The sequence below is a fragment of the Chlamydotis macqueenii genome, chromosome 2, assembly GCF_036417535.1.
Source record: "Chlamydotis macqueenii isolate bChlMac1 chromosome 2, bChlMac1.mat, whole genome shotgun sequence".
NCBI lineage: Eukaryota > Metazoa > Chordata > Aves > Otidiformes > Otididae > Chlamydotis > Chlamydotis macqueenii.
Genome location: NC_141557.1, coordinates 21518638 through 21543779, shown reverse-complemented (window position 1 = coordinate 21543779; position 25142 = coordinate 21518638). Strand labels below are relative to the sequence as shown.

The window sequence follows — 25142 nt, the reverse complement described above, 5'->3', positions numbered from 1 at the left end:
ACCACTTTGTGGTGAACTTAGTATCAACAGTAGAACTTTTCAAAAGACTATGTCTTCCCAAATAAATAATACTTTTGAAATTCAAACATGCTAAACATTTGGCAATACTTACTGGATCATCTGTGTACAAAAAATGGCCCTAGATTCACAGCACTGTACTGTAGTTTATTCATAGAATTACTAATTTTTAATGTTTTCACATCCCCCTTTGAAACCTCTATATGACAATACACATAACCAAATAATAGCAACTCATATTCTCCACAGAGAGAGGCACACATATAATCTTGATTTAAATAAACTGTTGTTTAGGAATGCAAAGTAAATTAATTGGAAACTCAGTTGTCATAAAATGTAGTTTTAAAAGCTTTTTTGTTATGCAGGGTAACAAAGCAGAAGACAGAAAAAAAAAAAAACAAAACCAAGTTTTAAAACAAGTCATTCTCATATGTTAGTCTACATATTCTTACCTGTACATCTACTGCTGTCTGTAGAACTGAGCCTGTCCCTTCTACATAGTGTCCATACCTTGACAACAACAATAACAATCTTAAATATTTTCATTGGACTTCATAGTATTGAGAACTACAAAGATGCAGGGAGGTTACTTAGGTTCCTTTGCTTTGATTAACAAATCACCTCCCGGACAGATAAAGCAAAAGGCCTTATTATTAACGATAATCCTTAGAGTGCAGTAGCCTCTGAACACGCTCTCTAGGGATGAGTCTGCAATCAATGCACAAGGCTTTATCCACACTAATGCCTTATTTAAGTGCAACTACACAAGGCCAAGGAATTCAAGCATAGCATCATCAGAAAGGGCCATCTACATTGCACAAACCAATTTCACATTAAAGGAAACTGTGTTAAAGGCCAAATGGTCCTAGAGGTTCAAACTGGCGCTCCATATTCAAAGGAGGACCATTAGTGTGAGCCTCCAGCTTTTATATCAATCCATTAGGAACAAAGTGGTTGAGTCAGGTTTAACTTTTGGTTGCTTGTGGATCTTCCACAGAGGGAAGGGATGGAGGATGGCCAGGCATCTATGCAGAACCGTAGAACGAAAAAGAAGAAAGAAAGAAAAAACTGAAATCCAACTAAAAAGAAAGTAAGAAAACTTACATTCCAAAACCGTATTATAGCTTTTTTTGGATGCTTTGTGGTTGATTGCTTAACAACGTGTTTACTCTGTAGTCTCTTCCAGGCTATCATTTAAATTATGGGCTTTCAGAAACATACTCTGCTGGTCTAACTATGATAGTGTTTGAATGTCCTGAACAGAAAGAGACTGAGTCAAGTCAACAGATGGCTTTTGCACAGTGGAAGAACTTCAGAAGATCCCTTGTGTTACAGTGATGTGCTCTGCACCAACCATTAACGGATACTATTCTCTAGTTTTATCTGCACATCTGTAAAGACAGTTATAAATGTCTTTTGCTCCATTTGGGGCCCAACCTAAAGCAAAGCACTGGAACAATTTTTTGTTTCAAGCCTTTAATTCCACAATGAATAAAGGAATACTCTCCTTTCAGAGTATATAGCTCAATGTTGAAAATTTCTTCTTCAGTTGGAAAAGCTTGCAAGTAGTTCTGCCAATATCAGTGACAGTAATACTCATTTTACAATGAAGTGCTTGCAAATTTTCCTTAGGATGAGAACAAAAGTCCCTAAACACTGACACAGATTAAAAACATATGGAATCGAACTGTGTTGTAAATACCTCACCTTTAATTGATTAGTTGAGTTCTGAAAATTCCCTAATACTATGTTTAGCAATGTAACGCATATACCATTGAGGAATCCTGATCATCTTCCTATGTAGCATCTGATTGTATTTCAGATTAATAGATCAGAGTCAAAATAAATAAATCAGGATAAATTCCAAAGTGGTATACTATATTTTTATGTCAGAAAATAATCTTTTAATGGGATCCATATTATATAAAATACTCCAGTCTATATAATTGGCACTAGAGTACAGAACTCCTCACAAAGAAAATGCAGTTGGTGTAAAAGTGGTTTAAGGGTGAAAGGGGGAGAGTGCTGGGGTATTTTTACACAAACGTGGGCAGATGGCCAATGTTAGCTGGATTGTTATTAATTATTATTGCAGCTGCTGACTACAGAAAAATTAACATTTCTACCTTAGACTCAGAATATAATTAAAGATGGGAATTTTTGCCACAGTAAAAAATGATGCATTGATTTTCTGACATTTTATTAACAGTTATAATGAAAGAAGTTGGCCAAAGAAATTAAGTCTTAAATCTTCATCTGACTCAAGATTTTTTTTTCTCCTCTCTTTATTTCTTTAAGCTTTCAAAAAAAACCCTGTTGGTTTCATACGCATAATATATTATTTCTGGGTATACTGTGTCCTATATTATGACTAACAAAAAGGTAATTTCCACAATGCTAATGCAAGTTTCCGTAACTAATATTACACTATTTTAGAATGTATTGCTTCTCTTGTCAGTAGCATATCAACTTACAAGTAAGTCCAGAATGATCGTATCTAAAGAAGTAGTTTTCATTTGCTCTGCCCTTTAAAATGGACAATTTCCTCTCACAACTTCAGCCACCACAAACATCCTCCTAAGAGAAACCATGGTGTTTGTAGTCTCAAGGAACTCAGCCATCATTTTCCATTTGCCAAGGAGTCCAAGGTCAGAAGGGAATACAAGATCATCTGCTTGATTTCTCATGCATCACAGGCTGTTACATTTTGCCCTCTACTCCACCAAAGCCTTTCAGAAAACATACTGGTATGACAAAGGCAGAAAGACAAAAAACACTGATGAAATTTCAGTGTTTGAGATCCCTGAATTAAGAAGAACCGGAGAAGGCATATCCAGATTATCCTCATCACAGGAACCTTGCTGGAAATATCTGAAGATCAATCAGAACTGAGGGAAATTTTTCTCCCAGTCTCAAAGCCGATGATCAGTATGACTTCTAAGACAGACACCAGGCAGGCATTTCAGCAGAGGGATTCTCTGTGCTACTTGGGGTGCTGTTCTGCTCCATGCAGTGTCCTCTTTCCTAAATCTGATGCTTCAGAGAAACAAAAAACCAGAACTCCTAGAACACATATGGCAGCAACTTATTCTTGGCCTCAGAATGTGACATGGATGAAGCCTGTGATGTAATTATAATCTTTCTCTTAATGCAGAGCTGTAAATTATACAACCACATTGAAAACTATGTTGGAAACCTTCCTTCCCAAAAGCGAAAAGGGAACAAAGACGGTAAATCAGATTCTTACATTTTGAGCCAAGAACAACTACCATAACTATCTGGCCTGGCTCCTTTGACATTAGCAGAAGGACAACAGTCACGTTCCATGTCAGATTTCCCATCGCTATGTAAAGACTTCATTATTAACTACTCAGGAGCCTCCTTCAGTATGATTTTGATAAACACAACCACAAACTACCATGACATATTCTAGTGAAACCACAAGTGGCCAATTTATTTTTTATGAGACTTAAGGCATACATGAGATAAATAAGACATCATTCTCATCTGAGGTTTTTATTTGATTCTTCTATTTAAGAAACGGGTCCCACGAGATGCTGACCCCTCCACAACTCAAAAGAGTGAGAACAGAAAAGGCATATGCCAATGAGAGCTGAGGGAAGGGCTTTCCTGTTGCACAAATTTTCAACTTTTGAAGTTCTTTCTCTTCTCAGCTTTTTTATTGTCAAAAAGTTGAAATCACAAAATCTGAAGGAGCTCTGTCAATCTGTCACTCTAATTTCTACTAATTAAAAAAAGTTATAATTAGCTTTAACTCATCAACTAAGCTATTTTGTTGAAACATTTGGAGAATTAAAAAAAAAAAAAAACAAACTAATTTGAAAAATTCACCAATATTAACATTTCCCAGAAACTTACAGACTCCAACTGGCATTTTCCAATACAAATGCATTTAGTGGAAAAGCTTCTGACCGATTGTCTGTGGGATTTCAGAATATTCAACAACCTCCGGCAGACAAATTTAAGACTGCAAAGTACAAATCAGAAAACTACTAGACAGAAAAGCACTGATGTTCTGCTCCATCAAATATGATTTGTAATGCAGTAACCTAACTGGTTTTATGATATATGGCCAATCCACAGCTATTCTGACCTACACAGCTGAAAAATCCAAGAAATCAATAGAATGTACAGTGCAAAAGTGGAGACAGTTTTAATGAGCAATGGATCTGTCATGCATGACACTTTGTAACTTCACTGAGCAATATAAAAAAATTCATTAATGAATCAGTACTATACCAGTCTACTGGAACCATATTTCTGCAGGGGTAATTAAGCTTCTGTGAAGGTCAACAACAAATGGCACTGTCTTTTGTGAATGCCTTTTCGGAGTGGGCACATGATGTTCTGCCAGATAGATTCTCATGCTGGCATTCCACTGGACCAGGAAGTACACTATATAAGGAGATTTTTTTTTTTTCAGATGTCTGGGGGTTTTTGGATGAAATGGCTCTCCTTGTCTTTACAAGCAAAAAAAAACACACTTAGAATTTCAGGACATGATTCAGGAAGACATTTTCTTTGCAACTTACCCTTTTGTGAAGCATGTGGATCTCCGGCAGGTGGGCTTAACAATGTCTAACAAGAAAGCATAGCGCAATAAGGACTTCGGTGGTAAGAAATAGTGACTCATTTCTTCGTTTTCCTCTTCCAAGAAATCTTTTAGCATTTGAATAGAGGAATCATTGTCCTGATCATGTTTCCTTTCAATTTCTTCTACTGTTTCAAGCTTAAAAAGAAAGGCCTTTTTCGGTAAACTCTTCTTGCTGCTGCAATCAGGACCAATGTTTGGATACAGATTCTTCCCTTTAGGAGACAAGGAAGAACTAGCTTCATCCACTTTGTCAGTGACTTTGTCCTTGAGTAAGTTTTCTAGATCCTGATTTGGGAATCTTGTCAACATCTAAGAACAAATTGTGAGAAAAAAAATAAAGAACTGCATTTGATAAACAACTTGACAGCAGACTCTGCAGTGAGTAAGAACACCTTCAGAGATGCTCAGAATAAAGCAAGTAACCATTCAATTTTCTTTTCATGAAGATTTTAAAAAATGTTAGCATCAAGACCTACCAGCTGTGATGTCAGGAACAACCACAAATAATTGCCTTTGCAAAAAGACTTTTCCAAGGGTGTGAAAAAGGTAGCAGAACTTTGTTTTGTAGCCCAGTATCAGCCACTGTCCCACAGCTGTTTCAAGCTACCTAAGCCACTAGCATGCATTGCAGTCCTTAAAAAATTCAGTATCCACGCTGATCAAAAGAGACAGAATTTAACTTTTCTGTTGGTAATAACTTTTCCCTCTCTCCATTCCTCAACACACACTAAAAAACTGAAAATTTAACCCTCAATCTTCATGAAACAAAGCAAATTCCAGTAACGCTAACAGACTCACCTGACCAGGAGCTTGAAAGGGAAATGGTTCTTGGTGAAGCTTCGCAATTAGGAAATATCGCAGCCTAGAATTGGGAATGCCAAGCTGTAAGCAAAATCCACAAGCCTTTAGTCCATGTGATAAAGGGAGAAAAAGTGGTCTATCGTGTCATACAAGTTATCTACCATTATATACAGTCATAGAACTATGCCACACTAATACGTTTTGCAGCTTCAGAGATATCAGCATTAATTGATGATACCTAAAAACTGTAACCTAGGTATTTTTCAAGGAAACGAGTGGGGAATTATTCTTTGTACTTCATGGTTTTTATTTTCTCTGTAAATGAACAGGAATTTAAACAAAATTTTATGTGAGGCAAGAAGAAAAATTACATGCATCACAATTTCTTGGGACAGGTACTACCTGTTTTCTGTAAAAAAAAAAAAAAGCAAAAAGATGTCTCCTTGCCTCTTTGAACAAGGAATTCTAAAACATCTAACAACAAAATAAATACACCACAACTAGTTTTCAAGCTACCCTGTCAGCTTTTCTCAGACATATACAGTAATTTACCGATTTCATTTAGTCTTGCACAATCTGAAACCTCTCTCTTTTTTTCAGTTGCCAGGGAATCATGCAAACAAAGCCCCTCCTCCCACAAATTACACAGGCACATTTTCTGTGCTGGGAAATTCACAGGCATCAGCACTTCTGAAGCAATGAGGCACCAGCAGGGAAAACCACCTTACTGGTCATGGTGTAAATTCATGTCTTCTTGAAAAATATCAAATGGTAGCTAAGTAATATGAGAGTAGGATCTGAACAATAACAGCAGTATGATTATGCCAGTATACTGATGAGAAATTAAAAGTCATGACAGATAGCTTTCTCATTCAAACCAGCTCTGGCCATGACTCTCTTTTCTAATACACTAGATAATGTTCTTGGGTTCAGTGCAGTTTGAACAGTTAAATAACATTAGAGCAACTTTAGAACTCACAGAGGTTGGAGACAAGAGAAATTCTTGATATTTGAATCCACATGTTTCTAGTGTTCGCAAAAGTTCATTTCTGGCAGTGAAAAGAATCAAAAAGCAATTACTCCCTCCATACAACCTTTAGGCCCTTTCTTATCCTAAATAAAAACACATTAAATGCAACACCTTAAGTATCAAGACGCTCAGCACATTCAGTGAAAGAATTGGACAGAGAATTACAGATATGAAGTCATCAGTTTCTTAACTTGAGGAGAACAACATACGAAGTTTAGTGTTACTGTAGCCAAAAATGACTATTATACTTTCACAAGTATCTCACATTGACTTCAAAAAATATCTTATCTCTAGGAGTGTACTTATAGTGTGTCAACAAGGAAAAGAATCAGAGGGCAAGACATTCTCTTTATTGTGAATTATAAACTAGGAGATTAAAACCACTACAAATAGCTCCCTACTTCTCTCTGTTCACATACATGGCATCAGTTAAGCCCAACAAAAGGGCTAACTCAAGTTATGACAAAAATTGGTGGCTTTGATAATAACAGTGAGGTAGGACTGTACTTTATAAACAATAGACAATCACTGAAATTGAAATATTCTTAAAAAAAGACTTACAATTTCTATTCCATGCAGATTGCACTAGGCTGGAAACATAGTAAAGGTATGAGCTGTGACCTGTACCTGGCGCTGTATGTGGCACTGCCTCTCAAGTGTCATAGAAAGCAACTGTTCTGACTGGGGTGTTTTCTGAACTACAACTTGTTCCAAACGCTGGCCAGCAAGGCATAGACTAGGGAACTGCAGGGTCTACAGCAGCAGCCTGCACCTCCAACAAAGTGTTCAAGTGCTCACAGAGGACTGCTGCACTCTTAACCAGTGAGAGAGCTAAACATATCTCCCAGTTGCCTGCCATATTCATTAAGGAGGATGGAATACAAGGTGGCTGTTCTCTTGGTGCTTTAAGGAATGCTATGGAAAGATCCTACTCTATTCCATCCAGCAAGAAATGAGAAGGAAGACAGCAATCTCCTGTCTCCTGCTTTGCCCACAAGAGAGGAGAATGCTCCTGCTGTCATTAGGTAACCTTATCGATAGCTTTTCTCTTCCACATTTCAGAAAAAGATTGCATACAGTCTTCATACTATCTCTCTGGACCATTTCATGGCAACCTTGAACCAGTGGTAGTCTACTGTCAACAAAAGTACTGAGGAAAGTACTGTGAAAGTACTGAAAGTTACAGTCTACTGTCAACGAAAGTACTGTTGAAAGTACTACCAGAAGGACTGTACTGTGATCTTAACACAAGATACCATGAACTCCTGTCATAGATAAAAACCCAAAACCACTGGGTGCTCTATCTATTGTTATTTTTCCTTTGAAAATTAATACTGACCCTTTCTAAAGGACAAGGGATCATAAAATAAAATTAATGGAGTCCATTTGTTACAACATATGTTATCTGCTTAGAGAAATAAATCATTATTTAGCAAGTTTCTTTCACAACCTAAGATTTTAATTCCTAAATTAAAACAGTATGTTTAACCCACCGCTGCTAGCTGTCTCATCTCATTCTATTTTGTTAACTTCAATTCTAGGAAATAAAAATCCTGCCTTCCCCTTCTAAAAAAAAAATATACTTTATTAAAAAGTAAAACTTGCATAACTTAGATTTTACCTTGCAGAAGAGGACTCAAATCCTTTAACATTTTCTAAAAGCAGATATTTTGGAAGCTTCTGGAGCCTACAAGGAGGAAAAAAAAAAAAAAAAAAAGAAAAAGAAAAAAATCAACAAATGAGAGTAACAAGATGCAAACTACATTATATTCATCCACAGATTTGTTTAGGTACAAGAAAGATCAAAGTATTTCCACATCATGCTAGCTGATAAAGTTTAGCAACTTAAAAAAAAAAATTGTACTTCAACTTTCAAGGTTGCCTAGATCAAATCATTCCTAACTGAATTTAAACTGTGGACTGCTGGCAATTACTAAAACAAACAAACAAAAAAAACAACTGACAAAACCCACTTATGTTCAGATGGATAGCTGTACTCTCCTGTACCCCATGCATGTACTTCTGAAAACATCCACCACTATTCATTTCCTAAAGCATAATATTATAATTCAACAGACTGAGTTTTTAATAGGAAAAATAACTGTTGTGGGAAAAAAGATCACTATTTAGCCATGGAACAGAAAACTTATTTTTAAGTGTTTAAACATGAAATCAATGTCAAAGTATCACATCAACTTTAGTGAGAACACATCAGAATCAGTATTCAACTAATTACTTTAAGAAATAGGACATGTTTAGAGCTCAAACTACAGATATTCTCAATTTTCTATACTTAACTCTTTCATTTTGATGGTGGGGAGGGGAAGGAGGAGCCTGAGGTTTAGCAAGATCAGCGCAGAGATCTGGAAATAGGCTCATTCCAAAACCAGCATATTAAATCTCTGGAGAAAGGAAGATGCCCAAACTGTGACAGGGACCATTCTAACAATTTAGAAGCATAGATGATTCAGATTCAAGTCTCTGGGAACATTCCTTGGCACTGATTAATTCTCTAGTAAAGCTAATGTCGACATAGTATGTCTGCCACACACTGGGAGCTCAGAACAGCATCTAGAAACAGTATATGTACTAATGCCACCAGATAGCAGCTGCATGCTTATTTAAGTCAGTAAGTGACTTTGGACTTCCACTGGTACAAATCACAGTAGAATTTGTTTTAGCACTTTCTTAACTACCATCAATTAAAGACATTCACATGAAAAATTAAAGAACTAAAGCATTTTACAAGAAATTGGAAAACATTCAAGATACTGTGTCAAATTTAAAAATACTAATAATAATAGTAAAAAAAAAAAAAAAAAACCAAACTGAAAAAAGCAGCAGTAGTCAAATCCCCTGCAGAGGAATGAAGAATATATCTGTTGGTATGTTTATCTATGCTCAACATCATCATCACCTACTATGAAACTTAAGTAATGAATCCAGAGCATAGCCTGAAATGTAAGAGCTCATACAGGATCAACAGATCATAAGACAAGTAATCACTATACAAAGAGTATGCGTTAAGTACTTGGCAGGTATTAACATTACAAATGTGTCTGTAACACTAGCATTTTGATGCCTTAGCATTAGATTTCCGTGGGTTATAACTTGGAGACAGACAGTATCCAGACCATTTAGGTCAGACTTTGACACCTGGGTGCTCCAAGGATTTCCCGGGTCTTTCCAGATCTTGAAACTGTCCTCTTCATATCTAATATTTGTCTTCCCAGGCTATCTTTGAGCCCCATTTCAGCAATATTTCATTACAAAAGGCTGAACATAAGGTAGGAACAGCTAAAGGATGAGACATTATTTTAGAGTTTCCATAAACCAAATGCATGTCATACCAATTTAGAATGCAAAGTGATAATTCCTATATTATGAACTCCCCCTTTTTGGGCTGAAATACTCCATACTCATTGTCTGGCAAACATGTTGTATCCAGAAAATACACAAATACTATCTCAGTAAAACATAAATCTATTGGAACTGAGAAACTCTGCAGAAGCCACCATCTTCAACATTTTACAGACTGCTTACAGTAAGTACTGCTTCAAGAAACAACCTGCCCAAGGGAGATAAGGGACGTCAGCAGGGTCTCATGAGGTGTTGAGATAAAAATGCCACAGCCAAGTCGAACTCCTTTCCATCGTCATGACAAAAAGCATACGTCCTGCAGTGTCTAAAGCTTTGGTTTTGAGAAAGAAAAGCTTCTGCCCTTTATCCAGCCAAGCCCACAGCAACCAGGAAGCAACATTTCCATATTCATGCACAACAGTATCCCAAAAGCAGCCAGCCTCTTAACTGTGTCTCAGTTTAATGGAAAGGAATACTGAGGTCAGGATTCCCTTGAGGATAAGAAAGGTACTATTATTCTGACAAATTATTAACTTACATACTATCTGTGGTTTTTAATTTATCATTTTGAAAGGTCAGTCTGGAGGACTGAGTTATTCCTCGTTCCAGAAAAGACATCCTTTGCAACTTCCGGAAACCCACATTACCTTGCCATTTTTGTGTCTCTGTTAGAAGCGGGGGAGTAATAATAATATTTCTTTCTACCTATTAATTGTCTTACTAGGCTACAGAATCTGTACTGTGTTCTGTTTTGTGTTTTCTGCCACAGATTTCTTAGGTGATCCCAGCCAAGCCACTCAGCCATTCTGTGTCTGTATTTTCTTTCTGCTGATGAGAAAGGCAAAGACGTGGTCCCATTTAATGTTGCTGCAAAAAAAAAAGTTGTTTCTGGACGAAGGACGAAGACCCTTTTCTCCCAGTGTTAACAGCAGTTTGAAAGAAAGACTTTTGTTGGTACCAGTTCCCTTCTGTGCAGAAAGCACTCATTTGAAGAAAAAAAAAAGGGGGGGGGGAGAGAGAGGGGGGGGGGTGGAGGGAGGGAGAGGGAGAGGGAGAGGGAGAGGGAGAGGGAGAGGGAGAGGGAGAGGGAGAGGGAGAGGGAGAGGGAGAGGGAGAGGGAGAGGGAGAGGGAGAGGGAGAGGGAGAGGGAGAGGGAGAGGGAGAGGGAGAGGGAGAGGGAGAGGGAGAGGGAGAGGGAGAGGGAGAGGGAGAGGGAGCGGGGGGGGGAGAGAGCGAGAGGGAGAGGGAGAGGGAGAGGGAGAGGGAGAGGGAGAGGGAGAGGGAGAGGGAGAGGGAGAGGGAGAGGGAGAGGGAGAGGGAGAGGGAGAGAGAGGGAGAGAGAGGGAGAGAGAGGGAGAGAGAGGGAGAGAGAGGGAGAGAGAGGGAGAGAGAGGGAGAGAGAGGGAGAGAGAGGGAGAGAGCGCCAAACCTCCCTTCATCCTCCTCCAATTCTGAGAGCAAGATTAACCAATGAAGGAATACACAAAGAACAGCTGTCCACGTCCCCAGCAGAAGCAGAACTGCCAGGAATGGTGTCTGGTGGACTGTAACTGATGTAAATACTCAGGCTCATGCCAACTAGTGCCCAATGGACATCTCAATCCAGAAGCAGAAATTTCTGCTGGATAATCTCCCTGAGCAACTGCTTGCTCCACTTTCCCAGGAAGGGTTCTTACAATGCTACGCATCTCTTCCCAACAAAGACTACAAGCATTAGTTGGAACTGATTTTTAACACTCTCAATAAGAACAATTTAGGTCAGCAAAATGCACTTTGTTTGGACTTACTGTTTCAAAATTTAAGGCATAAATAATACAAATAATTATGGCTATTTTATTAGGAACTAGGGTCTGCCCAGGCAAAAATGACAGATCAATAAAAAGACAATGGCACTGTTCAGACAATGCATAGCTATTTGAATTTGTTAGTATTACCCCTCAAAACAAGAGACTGTACTACAACAGTCTACTAGTAGTATCCCTGTAAAACATTATAGATTACTTGTCTAGCTGAAATATAAAAGATCTACTTAGTTACAACAAAGGCTTAAGAACTGAGGTAGAAGTTCATTTATACCTTGGGAGAATATCAAGAATATAGAGAAAGCTCTTTGTTCGTGGATCAGATACATCACCTTGCAGGCCAATTCTAAGAAAGAATAAAGAAACATCTGTGTATTACTTGCAGCAGACTGACGTTTGACTTACATTTTTCTACAGAATGCTGACACTTTTTGCTTTAAGTTTCAAAAAGGGATTCTGCAAAAGTAACATGCACAGACATGAGCACCTGCTCAAAAAAGCTGCCCCTGGAACCTATCAGCTCACAGTAAGATTAAAATCGAAGCATTCAGTGATGAAACCCACTCTCTAGCCTGCAAAGTGTTTAGCATTCCAGTCTTGTCCAGCAAACCCCTTGAACATACTTACCTCTGAAAGAACAAAAAAACCCCACTGGGTTCCTGGGAATACCCTGCTGTTTTACATTAAATATATTAAATTATTTCTATGAATTAAAGACTGGGTGCTCACCATTTTGCCAGACTGAGCCCCATGTGAATAACTTTGTAACCAACATTTTAACATTACACTGGACAGCTCATGTAGGTTATAAAAATGCTAACAGAATGTAATGATTTGAGGCCTGTGTTCCCCTAATTTATAGCTCTTAAAAAACAATAAAGCCTTGGTAGAAGAGCTTTATCATGTGTCTAAATTTACTACTCATATATAGATTTTTCTTTTCACTGTATTATTAAAAAAAAAAATTTGAAGGAATGATTCCTGTATACATCATAGGCTTGCACGAACACATTTTTTATAGATCTGCACCACTTTGGAGGGATTCCTTTTTAATCTTAGAGCATTCAATGAGATATGCTTTCTTAGACAAGCAGTTTCATCACCAACAACAGACTTTTTCATGAAACTAATACTTTGCATGAGTACTGTTACTAGAATCTTACCTCCTCCACTGGTCACTGCTGTCAAATGATATGAATTAGAAACTAATCTGACACACAACATCTCAGTAAGGTCAGTTCGTAATCAGCAAGGTATTTCTCTATATCATCCATAAAACCATTTCAAAGCCATTATCCTTCTAGTCTTGGCTAAAATAGAAACATTCCTCAGAATAAACTATTTATATGTATGTGCAATTTTCGAAGTACAACTAAAACCAGATTGCATTCATAGACTCAGGCAGAAGTGAGACATTCGCATCTTCCTGGAGTTGCCCCAGGAAAAGATTAGATTGATATCTAAAAGGAACAGAAGCACTCCTAAACAGTAAAATCTTTGAATTTCACTGGTAGAGGAACAATACAGTACGCAAAATAGGTGCTGTAAGAAGCTTACTTAATTTAAACTGAATTAAAATATATATTAAATATATATTACAAAAAATGTGATCAATAAATAAGATTCAAATTGCTGTATTTCTTCCACTTCAGTGAACGTCATGGTGAAAAGAGCTACAACACTGTTGCTTAGGAAGAGAAAGATATACAAATGAACATAGTGTCATTCTTGAAACCACTTCTCCTTTAACAATACATTCTGTAACAGCTGCACTTTTCTCCAAAGTGTGCTATATCTACCTTGTAAATGGCTGACAGGGAGGACTCATCAAAATCATATCAAAAGACAATCTGTCAAAGTCTTTCAGTGTTATGCCCTGAATAAGGAAAAAAAATAGAAGAATTTTGAGTGTTGCAAATTGTACAAAACTCTCAAGTCATCTTTCAGATCAAACTACCGCTTTTTAATTCCACTATGTGTTTCACCTAGCAAAAAAAACTACCTGAACTCTCGTTTGACCTAATAATTTCATTCTTTTCTACCTTGGTAAACCATACAATACAAATATGCACTAATTGCTTTGAATACGAACCAAACCCTTAGCATTTATACATAATCTTCAGGTTTGTATCTACTCATTCTTTCAGAAGAGGTATGTAGTAGTTCTTTCAGCATATCACATCAAAATACTGACTAGTTATTTCTCCCCATCACTCCTCTAAATAAAGTATCATTACTCAAGTACAAAGCCTTCGTACATCAAAAATAATATTAACATATTCCGAAGAGGTGGAAAAATACTAGATCTTCTTGAAAGACAAAATATCTCAACAGAAAAGTAGCTCAAGTGTTAACATGATAATTTTTACAGGTTCAGACTCTGGGATTTAACTCTTAGGAGCTCATTATCAACACATTCTGTAAAGTTTACTTCATTCTAGTTTTGCCCAGTAAAAATCCCTCAAATATATTACATGGCTGAAAACTATACTCTGTAAGAATATTTCTGTTCAGAGAAGAAAGAACTAGGTCTGTGGCATGAACTAATTACATAAGTAGAAGTTCCTCTAAACTAAATTTTAAGCTACACTAGGAGGACAACATATTAAAGGGCCAAGAGGAGAGAAGGAGGATAATGATCAAGTAAATATGAGCTAGACAAAGAAATCATTGTCTTACATATTTTGAGGGATATCTATATAGCAAATGTAACAAAACTGAAACTAACAGTCATTTTTTCCAATAATTAAAGACAGTCTTACTGACTGTAATCTGCTCTCATCTACTATAATGAGATATAAGCAAGCACTCTTCTTTTCCTATATAAAACTGTAAACTATCATCTATAGCCCGTTATTGAGTGCTGAATAAGCATCTAACCTTTAGCCACCTATTTAAGTCTTACTTAAGCTGGTGTCTTAAAATAAATTCAGTATCTTTTATTGTCATATTGTAAAACTGTAAAAGATTAAGAAGTATACAGTAATTTCTATCTAAATCCAGTCAAACCACGTCTAGTTTGCCCCACGATTATAAAAACAGAAGCCAATTCTACCTAGTTCTTCTTCAGATAATTTGAAAAAGGGACATAACTCCTAAAATATTTGACCTATTGAGCCCACAAAGAAATGCACGACTGTCCCATCCAGGATATTTTCTTGTGTTTACTCAGCTTAACTATAACTACAAAATGAAGGCATCCCTCCAAGTGATTTAATTAAATTTGTTCAAAATCCATGAAAATATTTTTTAATCTAAAAGTATGATTTTTGCCATTCCTTTATTGCTGGTAAACATTCCTCTTGACATTCATGTAACCTTTCTTGATGCAACAATCAAGATCTCCAGGAAAAGACTGCAGTGTGAGCATCTCTCTAACTTCAACAAGCAACCACAGCATAAGACATTAAATTTATTTTAAAACTGCTATATTCATAACAACATAAATTATTTTTTTTTCTCTTGCTACTAGCAACAATAGTGGAGATACCTACAAATGCCAGACTAGAGCAAAACAGATATTTGTTACTCACCTCAATTGTCTTTGCCCATAATGGCGTACTGGGAAAGTTGTGCTTATAAACTTCATTGGCAAGAGTGTTCACATCAACAGCAGCAACAACTTCTGCAGATATGCAGCTTTCTAAAATTAAAAAAAAAAAAAATGGAATTTGAAAAGTGTAGCTTCTCTTTACTGAGAAAAATGTGTTTGTTCAGTTGTGTTACAGTTAAGCTCAAAAATAAATGGGAAATTACATGATCCAACTCTGCTGTGTTGCCTGTTAAATTTTATTTGAAAAATATATTGTGTTTCTAATTGCATGGACAATACTTCCTTATATATCCAAAACCGGAAGCTAACTGCACACTGCGTAACTTGTAGTTACAGTCACACATAAACTCCAAACAGGGCGCATCTTTACAACATTCCCTCTTGCACTCAGTTGGTCTGTGTGGCCACCAAGTTCCTTAGCTATAGGAACAAAGCCTGAGCCAAGGGCTGAGCCCCTCTGCCACTGCCTGAGCCTCTCCAGCTACTGACAAATTATAGGAACTAAATGTGTTATTTTAGAAGCATAGTATTTCTCATTAAGAAAAAAAAATGGCACCAGTATGTTTGAGGTACGTCTACTTTTGCAACAAAAATTTACAAAGGTGCCTGAAAAACATTTGTGCTTATATTACAATAAAACCTTGGGCCTTGAACCCAACTGCACCTCCTTTGGGTTCAAGGTACCCAAAATCCCAAACATTTTGAAGGACAACATTTGGCAGCTCCTCTTCTCTTGCTATCAAAGGAATTACTTCTGGGCACTTAGAGGTGTTATCAAAAAGAAGAGAGCACAGTGTAATAAATCCACTGACAACTAAAATCTTGAAAGAAAAATACACTAAAAAGAATGTAAATAAGCAATGACTAATTTATAAAGTAACAGAATCATAGGTTCTACAGAAGCTAAAGACATAAAAGGAACAGTGTTTAATCCACTGCTCATCATGTCACAGTATTTATTATCACTAACCACAAAACCTTCACTGAGGCTCTGGTCACTGTTACAGCCACCGGCAGAAAACAGTAAACATCTCCTGACATACAACACCAGTTTGAACCAACAGGAAATCTACATTACAGTCACCACTAGAAAGCCTCAGATGAAACACAGGCAATTTCAAAAAAAATTTTGTAAGCCAAAAGAAACAAGGCAAATAGCCACACGCCCTTGAGTATTCTCACAACATGCTCAAGTAACACATTAACAAACAATCTTATGAGACATTTTACGAGTTACTGCTAGTCAGCTAATTATTTACAGTTTGAGAGGATGAAAAAGCAACTATGATGTCCACAGCAGATTTCATTTTGAGTGATGCAGTTATCATCCATCTACTATCTTTCAGATTTTCAAGGCTGTCTTATTAAAAACTAAGATGAAAGGGAAACCCAGATATTGAAGATTGCAGCAGGCATTTTAACACAGACCTGCCTGGTTCTCCTGGGTTTACTTGGTGCAACAGAGGGCAAAAAGAGTAGGAGTTTCACAAGCAAAAGATTTACAGACAGCTGCTCATTAAGGGTCAACATACAAATCATTATTTGCAGTTACTGTCTCGACATCTTGACCATAAATTGTAACTGAAGTATTAAATACAGGTGTACCCACGAGGACAACAGAATGACTACACCTGAGGTTACAGAACAGGTATGTTAACACTGACATCTAGTGTGAAAAGAACATCACCTTAACTAGGTTGACTGTCTCAATTTACAAGCACATTCAAGAACCAACACCTTCATCTTCCTAAAACAAATCTGTAACACCTAAGTGATGGGAACAAAGGTCAAGCACTGTTTAAGAGCGTGCTTTTCGCATTTATTCTTTCAGTTCTTAAAATATGTTGTCCTGACAAGCTGATCCTTCCTGTGTGTTCCAGGCTCTCCAGAAGAAAAGAAAAAAAAAAAATTTAAGAACCTCAATTTATTATAAAACTCTATAGTTTAAAAATTACAACTGGAAAGGTAAACAGTGTGCTTTCTCGCACAACTCATGATTCAGACGCCCACCGTTTTTACTAACATCAATCCAATCTCTCCCTGTATACATACAAGAACAAAGAAGTACTGGGTACTTGCATCAAGGGGCTCCACAGGCCCAAATGGCTGGAAACATTGAAAGAGAGCTCATAGCTAATAGTAATTTACTGAATCCCCTTGCAATACAATGTTCACTCTAAACCAGAGATGTTAACACACATGGAAACGGGACAGGAACTTTTCCTGAATTATTCCACCCAACATCCTCTCTCCCCAGTTCAAAGACCTAATAATTTGTTCCAAGCATCTCCTCCTTTTCACTCAAAAGCTGTGGCTCACTTGGGAGTTCCTGTTGCAGAACAGACTCCCTCTAAAAGCCGATTAAGCGTATTTGTGTGGAAATACCCTGGAAACGCATGAAGGAGCTCGAGCAGACAAGCAGATTTCACACATCCAAGGTAACAAAGAAAAGCTTGTGTAAATTTCAAACAAAGTGAAAATGAAACATTTTTAAAGAACTCCTCCTGAAATTTAAATAACTTCGATGTCAAGCTGTGATAGTCTGTTTTGCTGTAGCATTTATATTTAAAATTACTAGAAATGTATAATAAGAAAGATTGAAAGCAGAATCTAAAAAAAACCAGAATCAAGATCATGTTTAACTATCCCTACCAACAAAAGACACAAAAGCAACTCAGGAATACGAAAATGCCCATGAACTGCTGACTTAGTGAGATACTAAATCAACTCCCCAAAATATACAGCAGAACTTCAATACAGAAATAGATACAGCTCTGCAGATTCTTTTTCCCAAACAAGTATGTCCAATTTTCAAAACACAGCCATTTAAGAAAATTACAACTACACACACAACAATTTTATTTGATGTAGACTAAAGAAAAAATAATGCACATTTTCTAAGTGAAACTAAGTAGCTGCTGGAATACTTGATTTGCAATATTCCTTAACACCACAGTGTCTGAACCGAGACTACGCATTTCTGAAAGAGATGCTGTAGCTCAAAAGAAAGACACAGACATGACTGAGAAGTTCCTGAGGGAGGTGTTATGTTATTTTTACTCAGACTGGATTGTAATACTCTCTCTTGGCTGAAAGCAGGTGAAATCAAATTTGTATCATCCTACTAGGAAAGTACTGATTTTCCACTCTGAGTCTTAAAACTGCTAGGATCCACAGCAGAAACAGAAACTCTTTAACTGTTATTTAAATTGCCTAAAGAGGTAGCAATCAAACTTTGGGTCCAAATTTTCTATTTTGTTGTATACACAATGCCTACAAGCCATTTCAGCTATGTAGTAGTCACCCAAGTGAAAGGGACCCTGCTGTAATGACTGCAAGGTTTAGTATTTGAAACAAAAGAAGACAAGATGCGTGTATTAGCTTCCAATTTGGAAAAAAACAAATCCAAAGGGATTTTATTTTCAATAAAATTTCTGACATTACAATATCTGACCGTTTCCTCTTCACAATCGACTCCTTTGTCATGTGTTTTTAGCAGACTTTAAAATTAGCATAGATCTGTTTATATTCACCCCTGTACTTTTGTAACAGAATCATCAATGTCAGCAGAGCACATGAAATACATGGTGTTACACCAAGGGCAGAGCCTGGCAGATATCAGCATACTGGAAAATCAGAGCCAGAACAATTATCTATTCTAAGAGGTATATGGAAACCGATGGAAAAGGGAAGATTAGTCACATGTTTTGCCAGTCCTGTTTCCTTTTAAAACAGAGAGCAAAGATTTCATTTCCGAGTTGTCAGCTCTTGGCTGAAATGGTTAGACTGAACTGCCCATGGCTATAGTCAACATGACTATCAGTAAACTTGATACTTGCTTCCTGCAGGGTACTTAGCAGCTTTTTTCATTGCTCTATTTACACAGGATTTGTTCATGTACAGCCATTTAAACTATGTAAATTTACATTATAGCACATCTGGCAGTATCCCGTGCTACAAAGGGCTATACTTTAGAGAAGAGCTACATTAAAATGAGTTTAGGTGTAAGAACTCGCTCAAACAGGCAATATTTTTGTTTCGCATTGTGTTGAATCCTAAACTTGCTTGCCATTTTTGTGTCTCCTTTGCCTCTTCTCCTGAGATAGCTATGCTCAGTGTCATAACGCACACCAGTTTATTATTCTGTGCAATTCAGAGATAATAAAATAAAATGGATAAACAGAGATAACAGAGCACATGAGACTCAAATGCTTACTCTGTAAAATTGAAACATAACAACTGCAGAGAAGAAATATCACCAACTTTATCACTGCAAAATTATGGTATTTTTTTAAAAATATGTCTGGTGCACAGAGACTTTTCAGTGACCTTGCAGATTACAAATGCTTGTAGCAGAGACCTACAACCCATTTTTCATGGGAAAACTGCCTTAATTAATAAACCAGTTTAATTTTTGTTCTGGTTGGGAATGAGGAAGAGCAGGCTGTTTGTTTGATGGAAAGTTGCTAAGGAAATGAATTTGTAGCCACAGATTTGCTAAAAATAAAACACTATATTTTTCACTGTAGAAACTCTGCACTTCATGTACAAAGAATACATTCTCACACACACACTTACATATATAGTATTGTAGGTTTAGACATATATGACCTAAACATCAACCTTTATAAATCTCACAAAGTTGGAAGCACAGGGTGGGAAGAAGGAAGAAATGCACTCCAACCTCTTAGATGCCTCAATCTTTCAACAAAGTGAATATGAACCGACTCACTGACTTCTGACCTTAATCAAGCTCAACTTTCTACATTGTATCTTTTTGCATGTTTTTGCTGTTAAACTTAAAATACTGTTATAAAGTATTCAAAATCTAAAACTAGAAATTTTGCGGATGCTGAATTATCTGCAGCTAAAGTATCAACACAGAGCTAGACAATCCTCAAGACTTTTCTTTATCAGTTTTGGACTGATAACTCCTATGTACCGTTAATAGAAAAACATTTATAAGAGAGTATAAGCTTCCGTGAATTTATTAAAATTCAATTACTTCTCACTGTAGGCAAGGACAATCTCAAAACCAATTGCATACTACTTGGTGCCAAATACATTCTACTTTAATAACAGCTGTCAAAACAATTAACATCCTCACCCTGCAAGCTCAAATATCTGCTATCTTAAAACTAAGTTTAAGAAGGATGACAGCCAAAAGGGGCTTCAAGGTAGAAAAGGCAGTGTCACATTTCCTGGAAAATACCTATTTGACAATTGAAAACACTAGCAATTTCACAGAAAAGTAGAAAGTTGGACCAGCTCTACCACAAACTGGCCACAAAACTGGCTACACAAAACGGCCAGGAACCAACACTGAGCCAGAACTTGCCAGAGCTTCAGAATCCCTTTTGTAGAACAAGCAGCTTCCCTGGGATGCTGCCACTGAAGTATTCCATGCTTGCTCTCTCTTTTCTACATGTTCCTGTTATTTTTCTTGGCTGTATAGGTTCACTAGAAACCACAGCAAGAAAATAAAGTATTATAATCTTCACCCCTTATGTATCTGGTTTACGAAAGCACTGCTGGAATGGAGGGCTTTCTTTCAAGTTTCCTATTTATATGTCAAAAAAAATTCCAATATTTCTATACTTCAAATGGAAGACGCCAAACAATCTTCCATAAAACTGTATTAGAGACATTTTCAAATAGCATGTTTCCACATACACATATAGGCCTAAAACATATAAGAAACCCTATTATTGAAGTACTTACTGAGGAACATTCACTTTTTTCTGTTTGATTTCCACATAAAAGCAAACACTTAAATCCCCCTTGACTTTACTTTGTTCCTTTATAAACTGTATAGGAAAACCAAATCCAGATGTCTAAGAGACTTCAAAAGAGAAAACAGCAGGAAGGATCAAAATGCCTGACTACATCAGTATTCCTGAATGCAACACAACTCATCAAAACCAGTTTTATATAGTAGCCTGTCATTAAATACTTAATTCAGTGTAAATTGCATAGAACTCTTTTTATTCAAATTGCCTGATTATTACTTTTAACAACACTCAAAACAAGATTTTCTTCTAGAAGTGTACCAGTCTTTTTCCAAGACCTACGGGGAGAGTTTTCCTATGCTTCCCAGAAAAATAAGCACCCAGATTTGAAAAAAAGTTATACCAACTATAATGCAAACAGTGTTGTATCTATCCGCTTTGCAAATTTCAATCAGTATTTAAGCATTTAGTACTATCAAGGGTCACTTACACAAGTAACAATTTAAGTCTCCACTTATACACAGTCACTTCATCTGCCTTGGCTGGTACCACTACAAAAGAATCTCAGTCTTACTATTCATAGTTATTGTCATTTCTTCAGTCAAACGTAAGCCCAGAAGAACAGAAATATATGGCACGCACTGACACTGATGCAGTTGTATTCAGCAATTTCAGAAACAGTAAGCTTGGAAATAAATTTACCTGTTCGGGAAACAATGCAAGGGTTTTTGTTAACTCCTTCACCCTCCAAACTACACGATATATAAAGGTGATACATAATTTCAAGCCTTCATATGCACAGTAACTGTCCACTGCGGCACCTCTCAATCAGTCTATCTTTTGGATACAAGTTTATAGTATTCTGATAATCTTCAGATAATCTTCTGAGCCTGCATTCTCAATATTCCCATCCTTCTAAGTATTTCTTGTGTTGTAAATGATGCTTTCTTGGGTGGTCATCCACAGGGTATCACATCCGGCATTATGGTTTATTAACTATTGCAGCACATTACCAAACACCCACAAGACATCTATCATTATGTTAAAAACATAGCTAGCTAATATTCAGTAAAGATTTGTTACGTACATACACACACCAACACATGCCAAACAGCTGCGTGAAGGACCATAGAGTAGGCTAAGTTTCAAGAATCAGTCCACTTTCTATAGAAATATGGAAATTGTCTATAACACATAGGTAGATCCACATCACTTCAGAAACAACACTACTAGAAAAGCAGAGTGTTACCATTACAGCTATATACACTATATACAATGTATAACGCGCTATTTTCATTCCACAAGAACTCCAAAATCTGCAATTCCATACAAAGATACATTTAATGTTCTAAGAATGTCTCTGGAAATAAGGAAAATGCATCCTTACAACAGGCGGTTAGGATTATTTACAATAACAATGTAGGTACCTATTTTGGTATGTTGAGTATTTTTATATATTATAAATATATAAAACATACATACACATTCAAGCAAAATTGAGATAGTGGGAAAAAATACCACACTGTGAGTATGTTTTAAGTAAATAAATTATGCTAAACAGATTCTACTCTGCAAGCATAACCTTTTAATATTACACAGCTCCCGGGAAAAATAACAAGATAAGGTGAGTTTTCACCTGATGTTTTTGTGATAGTGGTCTCTGTTGTACAGTATAACAGAAGGGCTGCTAGTGCTTACGAAGGCTGAAGTATTTGAAGGACTGCAGTTATAATTAAAATTATTATGGTGATTCTCGTAAATTATACAAATGTGTGTTGAAATCTGGACTTTGAAGTAACAAGGCCCAGGGTACTTTACAAAGGAAATCAATAGCCCTGGCTCATTTTTTTTATTTGGGGAAACCAAGACACAGAGAGTCTACAGGACTTGCTGAACGTCACCCAGGCCATGCATTAACAATTCAGCAAATGGAGCTCCAGGGTTCCTTGCACCAGATCCAAAACGCATCTGGGCACACGGTCTAGCATGAACTCTGTATACCAGTTCAAATGCCATATTCAGTTTTCATATTTATAAAATGTTTTACCAACCTCATATGGTCAGGCCCATATTGGATCATGTATCAGATATTAAGCCATAAGAATGAAGTCTACATGCATGCCCATGGGAGACTCTGGCTAATTTGATCGAGTATCATCCTGTGTGTCTCCACGACCTGGATCCCATTTGCAGCAAGGATGTGTCAGCAGCAAAGCATGCATTAATGAACCCAAAATCACAGTTTTCCAAGGAGCAGCTGCCCGGGCCAAAGAAGGAGCATGGATCCCTAATTTCCAGCCCAATGTAGTCCTGGGTACCTGGTGCCACCCAGCAGGCCACGAATGCTTTCAGGCACTGCTCAGTTTACAGCCGTAGACCCCTCATGCAAACACATCACTAGCCAAAACCCAGTTACCAATCCCCCTTACAACTCCCCCCCCACGCAGTCCCTGACAACAGGCCTGTGAGACAGCACGAATCCCACCGCCATAAGGTCACTTTCCTGCCCCTGCAGAGGGACAGGCTCTGCCTCTGGGGTTTGGGGAGAGGGGACTAGGCCAGCCTCCCATCCCACAGCTTCCTTCCACACGGTGTTTGTGCAAGACGGCGGCCGCAAGCGACACGCCGAGCTGGGAGGGATGCTGCGGGAGGAGAGGGGCCATTTCAGCGCCCCCTCGAGAACATGGCGCCCTCCACAGCGCCCCCCCCCCCCCCCCCCCATCAGGGGTCGGGGTCCCGTCGAGAAGATGGCGCCCTCGGAGATGGAGGCGGGCGGGGGGCGCGGGTGCAGGGCGGGGCTGCGGCGGCAGCGAGCACCGAGGGACGCGCTGGCGGCGGCCGCTCGCCGGTACCTTTCAGGGCCTGGTGCATCCCCCCGATGCCACTGTACAGCTCCAGCACCCGCAGCGCCGCCATTCTCCGGCAGCCGGCGCCCGGCGCGGCCCTCCCGGCGGCCTCCCCGAGCGCCGCCCGCCCGTTCCGCTGCTCTTTCGTTCCCACCTGCCCGTCCTCCTCCGGGCCGGCGGCTCCCTGTCAGCCTACGTCCGCTGCGCGGCCCGGGAGCAGCGGCTTAATGTGGCGTTAATTGTTCGTTAAACCCTCGAAGTGGGCTTAGGCCCGGAGGATGAAGCCACCCCCTAGCTCAGCCGGTCCTGCTGCCCCCTGAGGTGGCCATGGGGCTGATGCTGGCCAGCAGCTCTACCATCTGCGCCTTCCTGGGAGTGAGGGATCAGGAGAATCATAGAATCTTTAAGGTTGGAAAAGACCTCCAAGATCATCAATCCCAACCTAACACCACCATGCCTACTAAACCATGTCCTGAAGTGCCACATCTACACGTTTTTTTTAACACCTTCATGGATGGTGACTCCACCACTTCCTCGGGCAGCCTGCTCCAGTGCCTGATCACTCTTTCATTAAAGAAATTTTTCCTAATATCCAATCTAAACCTCCCCTGGCCATTTCCTCTCGTCCTATCACAAGTTACCTGGGAAAAGAGACCAACACCCACCTCCCTACAACCTCCTCTCAGGCAGTTGTAGAGAGTGGTAAGGTCTCCCCTCAGCCTCCTCCAGACTAAGCCATCCCAGTTCCCTCACCCACTCCTCATAAGACTTGTTCTCCAGACCCTTCACCAGCTTCGTTGCCCTTCTCTGGATGTGCTCCAGCAACTCAACATCCTTCTTGGAGTGACGAGCCCAAAACTAAACACAGCATTCAAGGTGCAGCCTCACTAGCGCCGAGTACAGGGGGCACAATCACTTCCCTGCTCCTGCTGGCCACACTGTTCCTCATACAAGCCAGGATGCTGTTGGCCTTCTTGGCCACCTGGGCAAGCAGGGCCCACTCCCTGCCATGAATCCTTTTGAGGTCAATGTCTCCTCCCAGCCGAGAGCTCCTCACAGGGGCAGCGATGAAATCCCCAACCCCATCACCCTTCCTCAGGCCCTGCCCACCACAGGGTGCCCAGCACCCACTGGGAGGTGAAGGCCAAGCCTGGCTATTAGCGGCAGGGCAGCAGGAAAGGGCTGGCTGGAGCCTGAAATGAATTTGGGTGGCTTGTGCCCAGCCAGGTCACAGGGAAGGGCGATGTGGGGTAGCAAGAGGGGCTTATCCCCATGTGGGGGTGTGCGTGCTGGCCTGCTGTCCAGCTGGGCAGCTGATGTGAATGGCACTCGACAGTTTTATGGGCCTAAGTGTTTCGTGATTTCAGCGTGGAGAGATGTTTTTGAGA

General features: G+C 38.7%; 1 protein-coding gene across 13 annotated transcripts in view; it reads right to left on the bottom strand.

Annotated features, from left to right (window-relative positions):
• Window positions 1–23853, bottom strand: part of TRDMT1 (tRNA aspartic acid methyltransferase 1) — a 29573-nt gene extending 5720 nt beyond the window's left edge. For 3 of the 13 annotated variants that reach the window (XR_015257836.1, XR_015257837.1, XM_086742219.1), the window contains exons 1-8: window positions 23761–23847; window positions 15160–15269; window positions 13426–13502; window positions 11901–11972; window positions 8086–8151; window positions 6414–6483; window positions 5432–5515; window positions 4572–4942 (exon numbers count right to left, since the gene is read on the bottom strand). Coding sequence is in view for 10 of the 13 variants with exons in the window: in XM_086742219.1 (XP_086598345.1) it covers window positions 4572–4942; window positions 5432–5515; window positions 6414–6483; window positions 8086–8151; window positions 11901–11972; window positions 13426–13502; window positions 15160–15269; window positions 23761–23824 (914 nt within the window). In the remaining 3 variants the exon portion in view is untranslated. The other 10 variants (XM_086742210.1, XM_086742209.1, XR_015257838.1 and 7 more) reach the window with 9 other exon arrangements.
• Between the last annotated feature and the right edge of the window lie 1289 nt (window positions 23854–25142).